The 15,707-nt window shown below is 43.6% G+C and overlaps 2 protein-coding genes and 1 long non-coding RNA gene across 3 annotated transcripts in view; 1 reads left to right on the top strand and 2 right to left on the bottom strand.

The window, feature by feature from the left end:
- The window catches only part of jph1a (junctophilin 1a), a 30,662-nt gene extending 28,015 nt beyond the window's left edge, over window positions 1–2,647 (bottom strand). Inside the window, exons 1-2 of the mRNA XM_053412944.1 lie at window positions 2,461–2,647; window positions 1,857–2,354 (exon numbers count right to left, since the gene is read on the bottom strand). Of these exons, the coding sequence (XP_053268919.1) occupies window positions 1,857–2,235 (379 nt within the window). The 5' untranslated portion in view covers window positions 2,236–2,354; window positions 2,461–2,647. The remainder of the gene's footprint in view (window positions 1–1,856; window positions 2,355–2,460) is intronic.
- Window positions 2,648–4,058: 1,411 nt separating this feature from the next.
- Window positions 4,059–8,017, top strand: gdap1 (ganglioside induced differentiation associated protein 1). Its single transcript, XM_053412570.1, has 6 exons — window positions 4,059–4,223; window positions 4,839–5,031; window positions 5,461–5,634; window positions 5,870–5,964; window positions 6,662–6,776; window positions 6,895–8,017. The coding sequence occupies exons 1-6, from the start codon at window positions 4,059–4,061 to the stop codon at window positions 7,245–7,247; spliced, it is 1,095 nt and encodes a 364-aa protein (XP_053268545.1). The 3' UTR covers window positions 7,248–8,017.
- Window positions 7,120–15,707, bottom strand: part of LOC128425786 (uncharacterized) — a 35,750-nt gene continuing 27,162 nt past the window's right edge. Inside the window, exon 3 of the long non-coding RNA XR_008333175.1 lies at window positions 7,120–7,278. This is a non-coding gene — a long non-coding RNA (uncharacterized LOC128425786). The remainder of the gene's footprint in view (window positions 7,279–15,707) is intronic.

Below are 15,707 nucleotides of genomic sequence, written 5' to 3' on the forward strand. Positions count from 1 at the left end.
TCAGCTAATACATAAGGGAGCACAGCAGCCTTGCTGTAAGGGAGCAGATTATGTCAACTAATGAAATGTTTTCTCTCCTTCCCCTCAGATCCGGAGCCGTGAGCATAACTAACTCAATCCCAGAGATTTGATTAAGGAACTGGTACTGAGGATCACTTGGGATGAATGTGAATCACTCAGCTAGGGGCCTATTTTCAGGCGGCCACTAACTCCCCCACTGACAGTAGGCACATTCACCACCATCCGTTCGCCTCTGACGACAGGGAATTGCTATGAGTCACATAATGAGAGAAATACTTCATTAATCCCATTTGGTGCTGCTGAGCCCAATGAGCGTGTGTTGCCCTACTGTAGCTCCTTCAGAGCGTCATATTACAATGCTGATCCTAATAAGAAGGAAGGCGTTTTAATCGAGCCCTCTCATCTCATTGACCAGCACGGCGAAGAATACCATTATGCTGAGATTCTGGCGTGAAACGATATACCAGCCCGGGCAGGCATTTAGATGGATAAACAGTGTGAGATTAACAGGCTGGCTCTGCGCTGCGGTTCAATTCTGTGACCCTGCAGATCAAGTTATCAGGATGCTGCCGGGTCAGACGGCCAGATGTTCTGTAGATCCTTTGGGATCAGCTGATTTCCCAAGCCCGGTCCTCTGCCACCATCATATGTGAGGCATTTACTCTGCACCATAAGGCGTCTGTTAGTGCGGATGATGCGAGTGAATTACACATGCAACGGCACCACGTAATATACTGCAGCTCTATGGAGATTGTGTGTTTTTAGGCCACTTGGCATCTTGTCTACTTGATCAGAATCGGGTCTTAGGACAAAACCCAATCAATGAACACACTTACGTCAATGAGTGAGGTCAAAGGTCTGTGATTGGGTCTTTCACTGACCCATTGAAAAAGATTGTCCAGTGGGTGACTCTTCGTGGCTTAACGGATGATGAGGTGCCTGAATTGTAATTATGTTGGATAGGGAATAATTGTCGATAGACGTCATTACTTCTGCACCATAAGGCGTCGGTTAATGGAGATGATGCAACGACACCATGGAACACACGCTTAGTATCTTCTCTTGCTCAGACTCGGGACTCAAGACAAAACCCAATCTCTGAGCACACTAGCGTCAACGAGTGGGGACAAGGCTTTGGGATTAGCCTTTCGCTGACCCCTCGTTTATAGCTAGTCCAAGAGTGTGTCCGGTGCATGACTCAACAAGGCTAAATAGAAAGATTCTCACTCGACACATTGTTGATCTAGAGTTTGAACTTGAGTTATTTTAACACTTATTGTTGCCTCCATCTGGATTGATATGTCCCCTTGTGTCGAGAAGGTGCATCCAAACAAGTATTGGAGTCCTGACAGTTGCAGAAAGGCTGAATTGGCCCCAACAGTTGTACTTTCTGGAGAAAACCATTTGCTTCTAATGGGAAAGAGACACTGAATCTGAAACTTCACCTGTTACTCTTCATAACAGGTGAAGGTTCAGATGTGAAAAACGCTGTGAAACTCCTTCGAGGCATAGTGCTGGCCACTGGTCATGACAGGAGCAACTGGTTGCTGCCAAAGGATGATGGAATAAGAGAGGGGCCGTGGTACCAGACCAGTTCTCCCCAGTGGGGTTATAAATTATTGTTGTATTTTGAGGTGCATGATGGATCTTGACCGCAGTGCGCAATCTCAGCATCAACTCGCATCACATCAGATGGAGATTCATGCGCTGATGTGTTTGTTGGAGTCTGAGCATCCTCCTCACTCCCAGGCTGCATCACACACAGACGCACACACCATCACCAGCCACAGCAGTTAAAGCTACACACACACTCATCTATAAGAGGGTCTTCTTACCTCCATCCCCATAAGTTTCGATCCCGTATCCATCCTGCAGCCCGTTGCTCCAGGTGCCGTCGTAGCGGGCAGGTGTGTTATGGCTCTGCCGGATCCCGTAGCGACCCTTAAACCCGTGACTCCACTCCCCGCGGTACACCCACTTCCCCTTGTTCTCCACCCCGAGCCCATGCCGCTTCCCCTGGGACCAGTAGCCCCTGTAGGTGTTCCCGCTGGGCCAGGTGTACACCCCGACTATCTCGAAGCCGTGCGACCAGGAGCCGGCGTACTCGCCCTGGCCCTTGGGTCCGGTGCAGATGCCGTGTCCATGGGCTTTGCCATCCTCCCACCCCCCGCAGTAAGTGCCGCCGTCGTCGAAGTCAAACCTTCCGCCCGTCATTCAGATAACAAGGCTGCAGATAGAAGCCGATGCTGCGGACTCAGGCGTCTCCAGGACCGAGGCGAGGGGCTCCAGGACCGGCGGTGTGAACACAGGACGAGCCGACGAGCCGATGATGACTAGAGGGATAAAGAGAAGGATCGTGAACAACAGGAGGGTGAGGACACGGAGGCTGACATGTTGGCGAAGGCATGTGTGGAGGTGTGAATGGTGGGCGTCGTTTACCGGAGGCGCACCGGAGGTAGTCCGCTGTGTGCTGCTCGTCTCCCCCCTCTCACCCACTGATCACAGAGGGAGAGAGAGAGAGGCGAGTCCGAGCTGGAGAGACACACCGAGCCAATGACAACGTCACAACACCGGGACCTCCCACCCTCGCTCTCGCTCTACCTCTCCCATCATCTCTCTCTCTCACTCTCCCTCTATTTATTTCTTCCTCTCTTTACCTCTCTCTCTACCTCTCTCCCCCTCTCCCACCCTACCCCTATATATCTCTCTATCTACTTCTCTCCCCCCTACCTCTCTCTCTCTACCTCTCGGTCTCTCTCTCCCACCCTATGTATCTCCCTCGCTCACCCTACCTCTCTCTCTACCACCCCACACCTTCCCTCTCCCACCCCTGCCCTCCCTCTCTCTCCCCCTACCTTCCTCTCCCCCTCTCTGCCACCCTCTCCCACCCTACTTCCCTCTCACTCCCTCTAACCTCCCCCCCTCTCTCTCTCTCTCTCTCTCTCTCTCTCTCTCTCTCTCTCTCTCTCTCTCTCTCTCTCCCACCCTACCTCCCTCTCACTCCCTCTAACCTCCCCCCCCTCTCTCTCTCTCTCTCTCTCTCTCTCTCTCTCTCTCTCTCTCTCTCTCTCTCTCTCTCCCTCCCTCACTACCCCCTAAATAAAATAACACACACATATATAAACACAGAGTGTTTGTAATTATCAATGGTGATTTTAAAGCTTTTTAATATCTTTTTATTTCAGTAGTCTATACTTTGATACTGTATATAACTCTATTAAGTTTCAGAGATACAGTACATACAAACAACACACGGTATTATTTATACCCAGTGAGATATCTGTCACATTTCTGGTGTAATTGAATAGCTTATTCTGGGCTTTGCATCAGGTACATCATAAAATCACTGTAAACTATGTGTACTATGTGCTGTACTTAAACTATAAACTAGTTGTAACCTTCACCAACAGAAGCCTACAACTTAAATAAACACCCCAGAGCGACCTCTGCTGTACAAATACATGTATTGCTTAACCAAGGAGGGATTTTTCTTCATTGTAAAGTTGTGATAATTGTCTACAATATTTGTTGTGTTTGTTTCTTACATTAAATCAATTATATTAATCGTATGATCATAGATTATATTAATTTAAAAACTTTTATTCTAGGCAACATACTCAACAACACATATACTATGTAGTTATGGTTAGTTACTGAAGCTAATTTTAATTTGATTGAACTATGGGTATAAAATATTTGATGTATTACTGATCATCTTATTTTACAGTAGCACTATTAGACATCAACAAAGACAAAGAAGGAAAAGAAAAGGAAGGACATAATAGAGATAAGAAAATTATCAACAGAGGGTGAACGTTTATACTTATCTCAACAATATACACACTGAAATACTTTCATTTTGACAATATACTGTAAATGAAAGAATTTGTCTTTCTCAATAGTTTGTTCTTAATAAAAACGTCAGATTGCAGACATCAGATTCACTTTACACTCCGAGTCTGTAGGGGGAGCCATCAGTTCACCGTGACCTGCTGCTCCGTCCTCACTCGTCCCCTAATATGATACTAACAAATAAAATGGCGTCTGAAAGCGGCTCTGTAGCCCAGGATGAGAAAACAGCTCTGATAGAAGCAGAGTCGGGACAAGATGCTGTTCAGCAGCAGGGAGGAGAAACGTCCGAGAAGCAACACGAGTCCAAGTTGACGCTTTATCACTGGACTCAGTCTTTTAATTCTCAAAAGGTGAGTGGTTCAGCACCACAACTCGGTGGACAGCTCCTACTCTGAGAAAATGGATGGGATGGTGTGGATTACATTTTTAGATTCACGTAACACACACATCATCTGTACCTGATGATTCATAATAATGATATAATAATAATAATACTGACCTACAACACACTGTTACAACACTGTTCATCGAGGGAATAACAGCCAGTGTTTACCTTCCATACCCAGATGTTCCAACTAGAAGGGAACATTTCAGTATCAGTTTAGTGGGAGAGAAGACCCACTAAGCATAATCAGGACTGTAGTATATAATTGTGCTGATAATGATAACCTTTATTTATATATTACCTCTAAAAACAAGGTTACAAAGTTACTGGACTGACACAGTAGAATAAGGAACTTTAAATCTATATCTGTAGACTTTATATTTGAATATATCCGGGCCACTGTGTTGCACATGTGATGGTTGTGTTTGTTGTTACTTTCCAGATCCCTTTCTATTTCAACTTTTTTGATGGTTTTTCAGAGTAAGGTTTCTGATGCAAACAGAAACCTGGATCTAGTGATTATAGTTTCAATGAGATATTTAAACCTCCACCGCAGTCATACAGAGATGTTGTTTTTCAGGTGCGTCTGGCCATAGCAGAGAAAGGTTTGCACTGTCAGGAGTATGACGTGAGTCTGCCGCTCAGCGAGCACAACGAGCCCTGGTTCATGCGTCTGAATCCAACGGGGGAGGTTCCAGTCTTAGTCCATGACGACAACGTCATCTGTGACCCGACACAGATCGTGGACTATCTGGAGCAGAACTTCAATGATGGTGAGATTAAATAAAAACTGTTCACAGCTGCACACTCTCCCTAAGCGACTGTTTTAATGCACCTAAGGACTCCATTCTCTATTTCTTTTCATACAGTGTTTCCTTCTTTGTCTTTGTTGAATTTAAGTTTTCAAAATATAATTTTGTTGTTTTGATTTGTTTTTAATTTTGCATCATGTCTTTGTATAGTTTTCATTCATTGATTCCTTTTTTCTTGGTTTACACTGATCCACAATAGCTTTGTTCTAAGGGTCCCCTCACCCCACAGGGGAGGAAATACGGTAAGCATCGAACCCTTTAAGATAATGCAGTAACCTGTGAAAACATCAAGTTTCCTTTCCATCACCTCGATCTTTTCTAAATGGTCCCTTAGCAAGCTTGTTTCACACTTTAACACCATCACCCCTTCCTTTTCATGGATTTTCTCAGAGGGCACACCCAGGCTGGTACCTGAAGAGGGCAGAACATACTATCACAGGGTGCAGCACTACAGAGAGCTGCTGGACTCACTGCAGATGGATGCCTACACCCACGGCTGCATCCTCCACCCTGAGATCACAGTGGACTCGCACATACCAGCCTATGCTGCCTCACGCATCCGAAGTAAGACACAAAGACAGACAACCTGGTGATGTTATGTATGTTTATCCACAGTGTTGGTTGTCAGGGAGTTAGTGTTAGAGACTGTTTAACAAAACTACAGCCACACATTTTTAGGCAAACAGTCAAATTGTGTTGACTCTATGCCTAAATATTAAGGATTCCAAGCTTTAATGTTGTAATAAAACCAAAGTGCATCTCATCATGTCTGACCTGGTTTTCTGTTTTTGTGTGACAGCACAGATTGGAAACACACAGTCGGAGCTGAAAAAACTGGCCGAGCAGAATCCAGAGCTGAAAGATGCTTATGTTGCAAAACAGAGGCGCATAAAAGTACGTTATTTAATTAGTAAAGTGGCAATTACGAACAACTGTCGGCTTTGTTTTATGTATTTGTATAGTTACATAACACCTAAGTCCAAACCCCCTTCAAGACTTAGACTGCCACACGAAAAACAGGTGAATGGAGTCAAACATGGTAAATGGCATTTGTCTTATAATGTAAAAAAAAATATAGAAATACATAATTACCATCAAAACATATTGTAAAATCTAAAATAACTACTATGTGAACTTATTTTCATCAGTCATCAAAATAATTTGCAGTGTGGGAGTATCGCGACGATTAACCTTAGCAAAATCTAAAAAAAAGTTTACATCATGACTTGTTCTCCAGCTGTTATCTGTAATTGGAAAACATTAGTTTTACTGAACCATCATATTTTTTATTCCAACTTTTAACTAAACAGGGCTGCAGCTAAATACCAATGAAAGATTAATGATGGAAAATTAAACCCGGCTTATCATTAACTCTGCTTCTGTCATTTAAATTATGAATTAATGTATTATATAAATTTAAGCATGAATATTGATTGTACAAGTAGCACTGAGGTACATTTATGTACTAACAGTGGTTCAGATCCACGAGTGAGCTGAGAGTACTGCAGTTTGACGTGTTTTCTCCTGTGCTGTTTAATAGAGATTATTGTGCTGTGAACAGATGTATTTATATGTGATCATGTTTCTACAGTCTAAGTTGTTTGACCACGACAACATGAAGTACCTGAAGAAGCTTCTGGATGAACTGGAGGGTGTGATGGACCAGGTGGAGACAGAGCTTCAGAGGAGGGAGGAAGAGACACCAGGTAAACACATCCTCGTGTTGCACCATCATTAATCTTACGCAACAATCAATATCATTGTGTTAATATGACTGTTCAATTCATATCCTCAATTCCTCTGTCCGCCGTGTTTCCCCTGTAGAGGAAGGAACTCAGTCCTGGCTGTGTGGGGACTTCTTCAGCATGGCCGACATCTCTCTGGCGGTGACCCTACACCGCCTCAAGTTCCTCGGCCTGTCCCGTCGCTACTGGGGCAACGGTAACCGGGTGAACCTGGAGACGTACTATGAGCGTGTGGTAGAGCGGCCGGCCTTCACGAGGGTTTTGGGCCACGTCAACAACATCCTGATATCTGCAGTCCTGCCGGTGGCGTTTCGGGTGGCCAAGAAGAACGCGCCGGTAATTGTGGGTACCACTCTGCTGATAGGCCTCCTGGGCGGAGCCACATACGTTGCCTTTCTGTACATGAAGAAGAGGCTCACTTCCTTCAGCTGAGGGATGTTGTGGTGTTTGTTTGGGGACAGCACTGATGTGGGGGTGGGAGGTATAGGAAAAATAAATTATTAAGAAATGTTGCATACATTTCCAGACAAATTTATCCCAAATAAAATTAAAAAACAGAGAAGAATATGATAAATTATTATCTGCACATCATTTATATATAATTAAATCATAGATGTATTATTTCCTCTGTTGCTGGTTGCACAAAATGCACTTTTATTCATTTATCATTATGCGATTGCTGCAATATAATCACACCAAAGTTTGGAGTGAATGAGCCATGTTAGCATGAAAACAAGGAGTGCTTTGGTAGAAGTATGACGAGTGTGCTCGTGAGTTTGGTCACTTCTTGTTTTAAAAGCTGAGGAGACTTGTCTCCCTCCTCCATGTTTATTACCTGAAAGTGCTGTTCCTCTCTGACAAAACGAGAATACATAGACTTTAGACTGTGTGCCATGCGATCACCACATTAAACAAATATAAACCGGTACAAATAGATTTCATACTTTATTGAAAACAACTGAAAGCTATCTACTAATGTAAGGTAAACATGATTTATCGTAAAGGGGCTAAATGTTTCTATGTGTGCTCAAAAAATTATTAAGAGCTTCATCTATTTGCCTTTACCATTTGTTATTTCACTGTCGTTTGGCATGCAAACACCTGAAGTCCGCAGCCAGGTCTGTGACCCAGTCCGCCCAGCAGGAATCAAACATGTCTACATGTGTAGGAACTGCTTTTCTCACTGCTTTTCTAATCCTATTTTTAGGCCACCATGTGTAACATCTGTTAGAGAATAAACTGCTTCGAAACAAACTCTGGTATTTTCTGTCAATAGGGTCGATTTCAGACTCAACTCGGCAGTGTTTAATACATCAAACATAAAAACAATTCCATATCTAAACATCTTTAGGCTGCTAATCACATTTCCCAGACTCTGAAAACGAGTCAGCATCTACAGCAGTTTGTTTGCACGGCCGACATTTAACATATGCTCGTCTTTTCCTTTAAACTCCCCCCCCTCATGTGAGCTCAGACACAGACCCATGCCAGACCCCTCGACAAAGACTGGCCTTTGTTTGGAAGTGTCCAGAGGGGCTGGTTAGTGTAGCTGTCAAAGAAATGTCTCACACGTGTTAAAGCCGCATGCGAGTGTGTTCGTCAAAAGGACCATAAGCTCATACTCGAGTGTTAGCTCAGGACAAAGAAGAAAAATAATCATACCCTCGCAAATGGCAACTGAAATGACATCACTTGAGCTGCAGGGTTTATCTCAATCAGGTGTCATGTTGATGGAGAACAGTCATGAATGCATGAAAATTTATATGAGTGTAAATCAAATCAAAAGGGAGTTGTAGCGCCGGTTATAAACAAAAAGAGATTCGTCCATGTTTTTAACAAAACTCCATGTGGATGATGTTCGTCTTATATCTCCACAAATCACTGACTGCAAACTGAGGGAGGACAGATGATGTAACACCACGACACTACACTACAAATGGACTTTGAGTGACACACGACACAGATATATGACTAATATGAACCAAACCGTATAATAAAAGACATTTAGGTGATTAAGAGCTAATATACACTTACCAAACATTTTGTCAGGTATGAGCCTACAAGTGAGGGAAGGAACTTAAGTTTATAAAGAGGTGATTATAATTATTATCCACATGGAATCTATTCTGACAGTTGCTTTGTTTATTTCAGTCAAATCTCTTATTAAAATAAAATGAATTAAACTTCAGAGTTTTTCAAAATAACCAATGCAAATCATTGACATATGCTGAGAGACCATTGGTCATGTACTTTAGATTCATACAGTGTTTAAAAGTGCCAAGGACAAAACTGACATGCACTGATTTGCACATGCACGCCCTCCATGCTTCTTAAAAATGTATTGTTCTTGTGACGTGAAGACATAAACATGTGTGTATGTGTATGCCCACTAGAGGGCAGCATTTCCTTAAACAACATTAATCTCAAAATTCACAATGAAGGAGTCAGACTCCCTGAGCTTCTACATGTTTCCAATTACTTATATTTTCAGAAAACTACAACTCTTTACCACACAGGTTAATATGCACAACATTTGAGCATCATCTTTTTTTCCCCTCCTCTACATTTGCAGCAAGAAAGTGACTGAGCCAGCTGACTCAGTAAACCTGCAGTTGGACCTGGACATGGTCAAGTATCATTCAGACGATCGTTGCTGACATTTCGCTATTTGGCCGAACAGGTGGTTCAAAACAAGTGGACGAAGCTGAAACACAGCAAGGATCTCTTTCTCTGTTGCAGAGTCAATATCATGTATTATTGGATTATGCTGTCAGAGTGTTACTGTGTCATTAAACAGTCCTCAAACACCTTGCTTGGCAGGACACAGAACACAATATTTGAATAGCCCTAAACACCGGGTCAAGTGTTTCTATGAGCCGCAGGCAGGTTCGATCACTGAGCAGAGACCACGAGAGGACAAGTGTCCATATTTATGACAAACACTCACTGTCCTGACTTTCATTAGCGAGTCGATCATTCTGCGACTGAATATCTGAATATGACACATTTTGGAGAAATGCTCCCTTGCTGAACTTGAGCTGTCAATCGGCTTAATTCACCTGCAAAAATAAAATGTATGAACATTTGCAATTGTGACATCTGCAGAATTTAAATAAGTGAACTACTTGCTATACAGCACAGTACAGCACAATGCAGCGGCAACCACATGAGAATACTTGCAATTTGCACCATTCGTCCATCCATCTACTAGCTATGCTGCCTCCCCCGAGGGTCGCAGGGGGCCTGAGCCAACCATAATATTATGTTATTAAAAACGAATTACACCTGGATCTACGCAGAGGCAACTTTTTCTTTGTTTTTTAAAAAGACCAGGTTGTGGAGGAGCAGGGCCTTCAGGAGGGTTTTCTGGCACAACGTGCGACGGAGGTTAAAGGATTCACTCTGCTTCAAATGCCTTAGTTTATATTTGTTTGTACTTAGAAGACCGTCTGGACACGTCTAAGGGAGAAAGTGTTTCCACTTTCTAAATGGTCATGTTTGAAGGTGAGGCAGAAATCATAGAACGTCGTAGACGGGGGGAAACGTGTCCCTTCCTCACCTCTGCTCACGTGACCTGTGGAATATTAATGGTAATGGAGACAAAAGTCACAAATTGCTTTACATGACTAAAGCCAGAGTGCATAAATGTGCTTTAGGCAGTTTTTTTAAAGCTTCGATGCAGAAAGTAAATCTAAATGGAGGATCTTGTATAATATTTGGGCCGCCACTTCGAAGGCACAGTCAAGAGTTCATCAGCGCCCTGGAGCAGGTCAGTGACGTAAGCAGGGGCCTGACCATGCTGTGATCTACATGTTAAAACAAGTATATTATAAGTATTTCTAGATTTGAGAAGACATCAGGGATCTGGACAAGAGAACAGCAGCAGCGCTCTGGACCACTTGGAGGTGAACAGGGAATTGCAGTCATATAGAACGGGAGGAAATAAAGGAGCGAATCCTCGTCTGTAGCTCTGCTTGTGTCACAGGGGTCCTGAGTCTGTGTGAAGATGCCAGCACGTGGTTGACACCCTTGATGATGTGGCGTTAGAGTTGAGTCACCTCTGTATCAAAGCTCCTGTTGTACTGTAGCACGTAGTCCAACCCGGTGGATTATTTGTACTCCCATTTAGAGCGTCTTTAAACTCCCCCTGGTGTACACTGGAGATGGTGACTGGCGTCGGGTCAGACCACTAACTGAGCTGTACGCCGTCCCATTGCTGCCATTCAAATAAACAGAAACGAGCTGCGACTAGAGGCACCAGCGACTCCCACCACTTCTCTCTCTCTCCCTTTTACTACCTCTCCTGTGAACACTGTTCTTCTCTCTGGCTCTTGTCCCTGCAGGGAGTGTCTACGTCAGCAGGGGATGGGTGGGGTTGGTGCAGGTGTGTGTCTTGGAATGGCATGGAAACCCCCAGCAGACGTGTGCGCCCACAGAGCAGTGCAGAGGGAGGTGGATTGATGGATGGATGGAAATTAACTCGCCGATGCAACTGAGAGGGGAGCAGTGATGGATGGAACTGAAAGGATATGGATAGAAGTGAAGGAAAAGTGAAACTACTGCAAGTCAAACATCTCAGATAGGGATTACAAGAATCCTAAAAATATGATCATGTTTTAAAAGCAATAATAAAATAGCTATAAAAGCCAAATAGATACTTAAAGGCTCAGTGTGTAAGATTTAGTTGAAAGGGGACTATTGGCAGAAATTAAATATAAAATAATCCTGGTGATGTTTTCACTGTGTGTTTCATCTAAATTGTACGAATAATTGTTTTCTATTCCCTAGAGTGAGCCTTTTATATTAAATACTTTTTATGTACTTCGGGAGCAGGACCTCTCTATGGAGGCTGCCATGTTTTTTTTTTACAGTAGCCCAAACTGGACAAACTAATCACCTTTTGAGTTTTTATGACAACTGAAGGCTACAGGTTCTCTTTCATGTTTGGAAGGGGAGGGTTAGGTGAGGGGTGTAATGCTTGCAACATGCAAATTCACCACTAGATGTCACTGAATCTTACACGCTGACCCTTTAAGTTCATGATCATTATTTATTCATTGCAGTTTCTTTCTGTCCTCCTGGACTGAAGCACAGTGATGTGACGAGCTGCGCCGGACGTCCACAGACAGACAGGCAGGCTGGGTAAACAGAAACCCACATAGCACCAGCTGACGGCCAAGCCCACCTGATGTGGAGACTGAGCGAGAGGAAGCATGGAAACTTCCACAGGTGCGATCAGAGACGGCGAGCTGCGTGGGAACTGGCAAGCTTTTCAGGGAAAGATGGGAAACCGTGAGATAAATCAGAGGAAGCGATTAAGAAAGGAGGAACTATGTTTTGGTGATGCATCTGCTGATATCCTCCATCACATCTGCAGAACCAGTCGTGGGCGATTCCTCTTCAAGACGGATGGAAAAGACGTTGGAAGGAGCTTCATTCGTTCCTTGTGAGGTTACATAATGACACTGTAGACACAGGAATGAAATGGCAAGATGAACCAGTGAATGGAGACGCAGCTGTTTTGCTCTTTGTGCAGCAGCAGCAGCAGCAGCCCTGTCGCTATTGTCCAATGAGCACTGTGGTTGCATCAGATCCTTCTCTCTCGTGTCTCCCTCTGTTATTTTTTCCCCTCATGGTTACTCTGGACACACCGCTCGGAATCAGGAAAGATGTCAAGGGGCCTGTTGGCACCATCAAAGACGTTCTCAGAAAGCCGCTGCGCCTTTCCAGAAAGCAGCCGTCACCGCCTTTCAGCTTTTCTGCGATATACTGTTTGCTGAGTCGACGAGAGGTGGGATCTCGTGGTGTTGACACTACTGTTAAAATGACCCCCCGCCGACTCGCCCTTCACAGCTTTATGATGAAATCCTGTGCCACCATTCATCCCCACATGTGCTCCTCAAATATTTGAACTTGGCTTACATAAACAGAGCTGCGCGGGAGGGACGACACTCACTGCCCTCTGAAGCGGACCTGCTGCATTATAAATCTCCGCTCAATTGGCAAGATGTGGCCAAGTTAAACACACCATTGGGTTTTTATTGTGTTAATGAATTTCCTGTGTATGATGGCCTCGCCGTTTCCGTGCAGATAACCGCAGGGATCTCAGCACGGGTCTGAGGAGCAGGAGGATCTACTCCTTGAACGTTTTAAATTCTTTGTTCTCTGCGTGTACAGATTTTAGAGGATACTACAAATCACAGAGTAACTGCAGTTTATAAAGCTGGATTGATAAAACAACATAATTCTAAAGTGTATCCTGCAGTCCGTGCCTCAGTTGGACACAGATTAAGGTCTGTGTTGCTTTAATGCATCGCCTCGTTACAGAGGTCACTGAAGGTCGCTCCACCTGCTGTCAAAGTGAACAAACCCTGAGGGGGGGGGGGGACACAGCAGAGAGCTTATGTACGGATATCCTAATGTAAATACTGAGCCCGCCTCTCCCTGTGTGAGCACTTCCTCTCCCATGACCACCTCAGGCAACCAGGCCTGACCTTCTACGCAGGGAATTAAAAACTGTTGGATAACACCTGTCGTCTACTCAAACAAGGAGGAGCTATGAAACATTTCACTGAAGTAAGGACAGGGAGCTTATCGTGTTCGGGAGCTGTGTGCTGTAGCTTTGGCTCCACCTGCCTCTAATGTACAAGTCATTTAGCGTCTTTTGATTTTAAATACACATTGTGTACTTCAATGCTGAGTAATGTATGTGTGATTATTTATAACCATAGACTGTATATGAAGATGGCTGTCATGACAGCTCCCAAAGTGAAGCCGAAACATCTTCAGTAGCCCCTAGTGGCTGGCTGTGGTATAGGTTAGTAGATGGGATATGGGGAAAAATAAAAAAGTCAAAGTAAACGATCAATAAATGTTTCTCAAAGATGGTTTGTGTGATTTTAGGTAGATCTTATCAGACTGATTTATGTCCAAGTATTTTTTTACAGGTAAGTTTGGTTTTAATTAGTTATTCGATTTTGTAAAAACAGAACTAAATGTCATTGACAAGGAATGCAGGATCAGGTGCCCTCATTTTAGAATGAATGAAACTGTGAGCATGTTGGTGTCATCAGAACAAGGACATAATTCTCAATGGACACTGAACAAGGAATGAATGACCGACCCTCATCAGTCTCTCAACTGTGAACAGGAATATAGTCGGTCCAGCTGATCAGAATTAACAATGTTTCAAATGGTCTGATGTGCTTATACACTCTCAGTTTTGAATTCAAACCGGACATAACAGTTAGAATATTTATTTCTGTTCATGTTTGAATTTCAAATAGATAAAAATCGCAGATCTACTGATCAGGATTGGAGCAGATTAGAGGGAAACATGACAAGCGCTACCACCTCCAGGGTCTAATCCACCACCTGCTCTGTTTGCTTGGTGAGGAATCAACTTCCTGCTTTGTCTCCACTGTTTGATGGAGGGTGTAGAGTGCTTGTACAGAACATTTCTGGGAGGTGATAAGCAGCACGTTGTTCCTCTAATGAAGTGGGAGACACAGCGTGCACGTGCAGGAGAGGAGTCAGCCGCTGTTCCTCTCACATTTAGATGTAATTTATATCTCCACTTTGTCCCGTCCAGTTAGTGCAGCTTTGATACGCTTGGCCCGCATCGAGGAACATTCTGAAATCGCATTTCAGAATGTATCAAACAGGAGGGACCAGAGACTTAATGGTTTGTAGCGGCTATACAGAGATATCAGGTTTAACTGTCGAGCTTGTCCCGGTGTTCTGGCACATGCAGGCGGAGGAGCAGCGCAGGGACATAAAGCCAAGCAGAAATTATTACCGCAGGTATTTTTTACATTTTTTGAGGATAGTTGGCAGGAAGTGGGAACATCAGCGATACTCTCCAACTTCCTATGAGATATCCAGGAGAAAGAACTCTGCAGTGAAGGTCTTTCTGAGACCGAAATTTGACTTTGTCACAGAACATACCAGTGGCACACAACGACATGTACAGAATACACTGATACATTCTCTTCCATCATGGAGATTAGGTTTTCATCTGTGTTTTTTTAATTAGCAGGATTACAAAAAAAATCACCTGATTTCCATGACATTTTATGGAAGAAATTCAATTTTGGTGTGGATCCAGATCAGGGGTCGGATCCAGGAGTTTTCTTCCCTCTTTAACATCGAGAGAAAGGACGATTTTCATTATCATTGATTTCTTCAGCTGCTTTCAGAAATGCACTGAACTCATGATTCAATTCTCTGGAGGGGCTTTGTGTGTGAACGCAAAAGTTAGAAACTTTCTTTTGAATTTCTCCAGCTGCTGTCCTTGTATAAACGAATGTCTGAATAAGAACACAGCAGGAGACCCTGAGCAGGATTCACCACGAGCGAGAGCGTGTGTCGATGACATTTCATGTTTCATGTGCACGTTGGTCATTTCTGAAAAGAAAACTTACGAGACAGTCTGGACCAAATTGTTCGGACAATTTCGGGAGTTCATGTCTAAAAACAGCTTTAGAGAATATCTCGGGGATCTTAATGCAAAAATGGGATTCAAATTGGGCCTTGGTGGCGGTATGAAAGCTGATGAGTCTCATTCTACGTAAACGATGAGATCTAAAGGAAAGACTCTTTTGATCATATGATAACATTTTCATTCTCTGAGCTTCGGTACTAAAATAGCAAACATTGTGGTTTGACTAATGTAAGACATCGGTACTGATCAGTGTCAGTGAAGTTACTGCTGACAATTCATTTTCTGACGAAAACCACATTGTGCTTTGGTTATTTTCCTCTTTTCTTAGAAAGAGGCTGTGTTGCGATTAAGTGGAGGAAAAACATGAAATCTGGACTCGTGTAATTGTGAGTGGTTTAAATCCAGCAAAGCCAATCTGATACAGCGCTGCTGAATATGCAAGACAAACA

This window comes from Pleuronectes platessa, chromosome 20 (assembly GCF_947347685.1).
Source record: "Pleuronectes platessa chromosome 20, fPlePla1.1, whole genome shotgun sequence".
NCBI classification, from domain to species: domain Eukaryota; kingdom Metazoa; phylum Chordata; class Actinopteri; order Pleuronectiformes; family Pleuronectidae; genus Pleuronectes; species Pleuronectes platessa.

Bases quoted from the DNA above. Each gene is read 5' to 3' on its own strand.
- gdap1 (XM_053412570.1), top strand. From the start codon at position 4,059: ATGGCGTCTGAAAGCGGCTCTGTAGCCCAGGATGAGAAAACAGCTCTG. The intron at 4,224-4,838 runs GTGAGTGGTTCA...GTTGTTTTTCAG, and splicing joins AGTCTTTTAATTCTCAAAAG to GTGCGTCTGGCCATAGCAGA. The intron at 5,032-5,460 runs GTGAGATTAAAT...GGATTTTCTCAG, and splicing joins GGAGCAGAACTTCAATGATG to AGGGCACACCCAGGCTGGTA.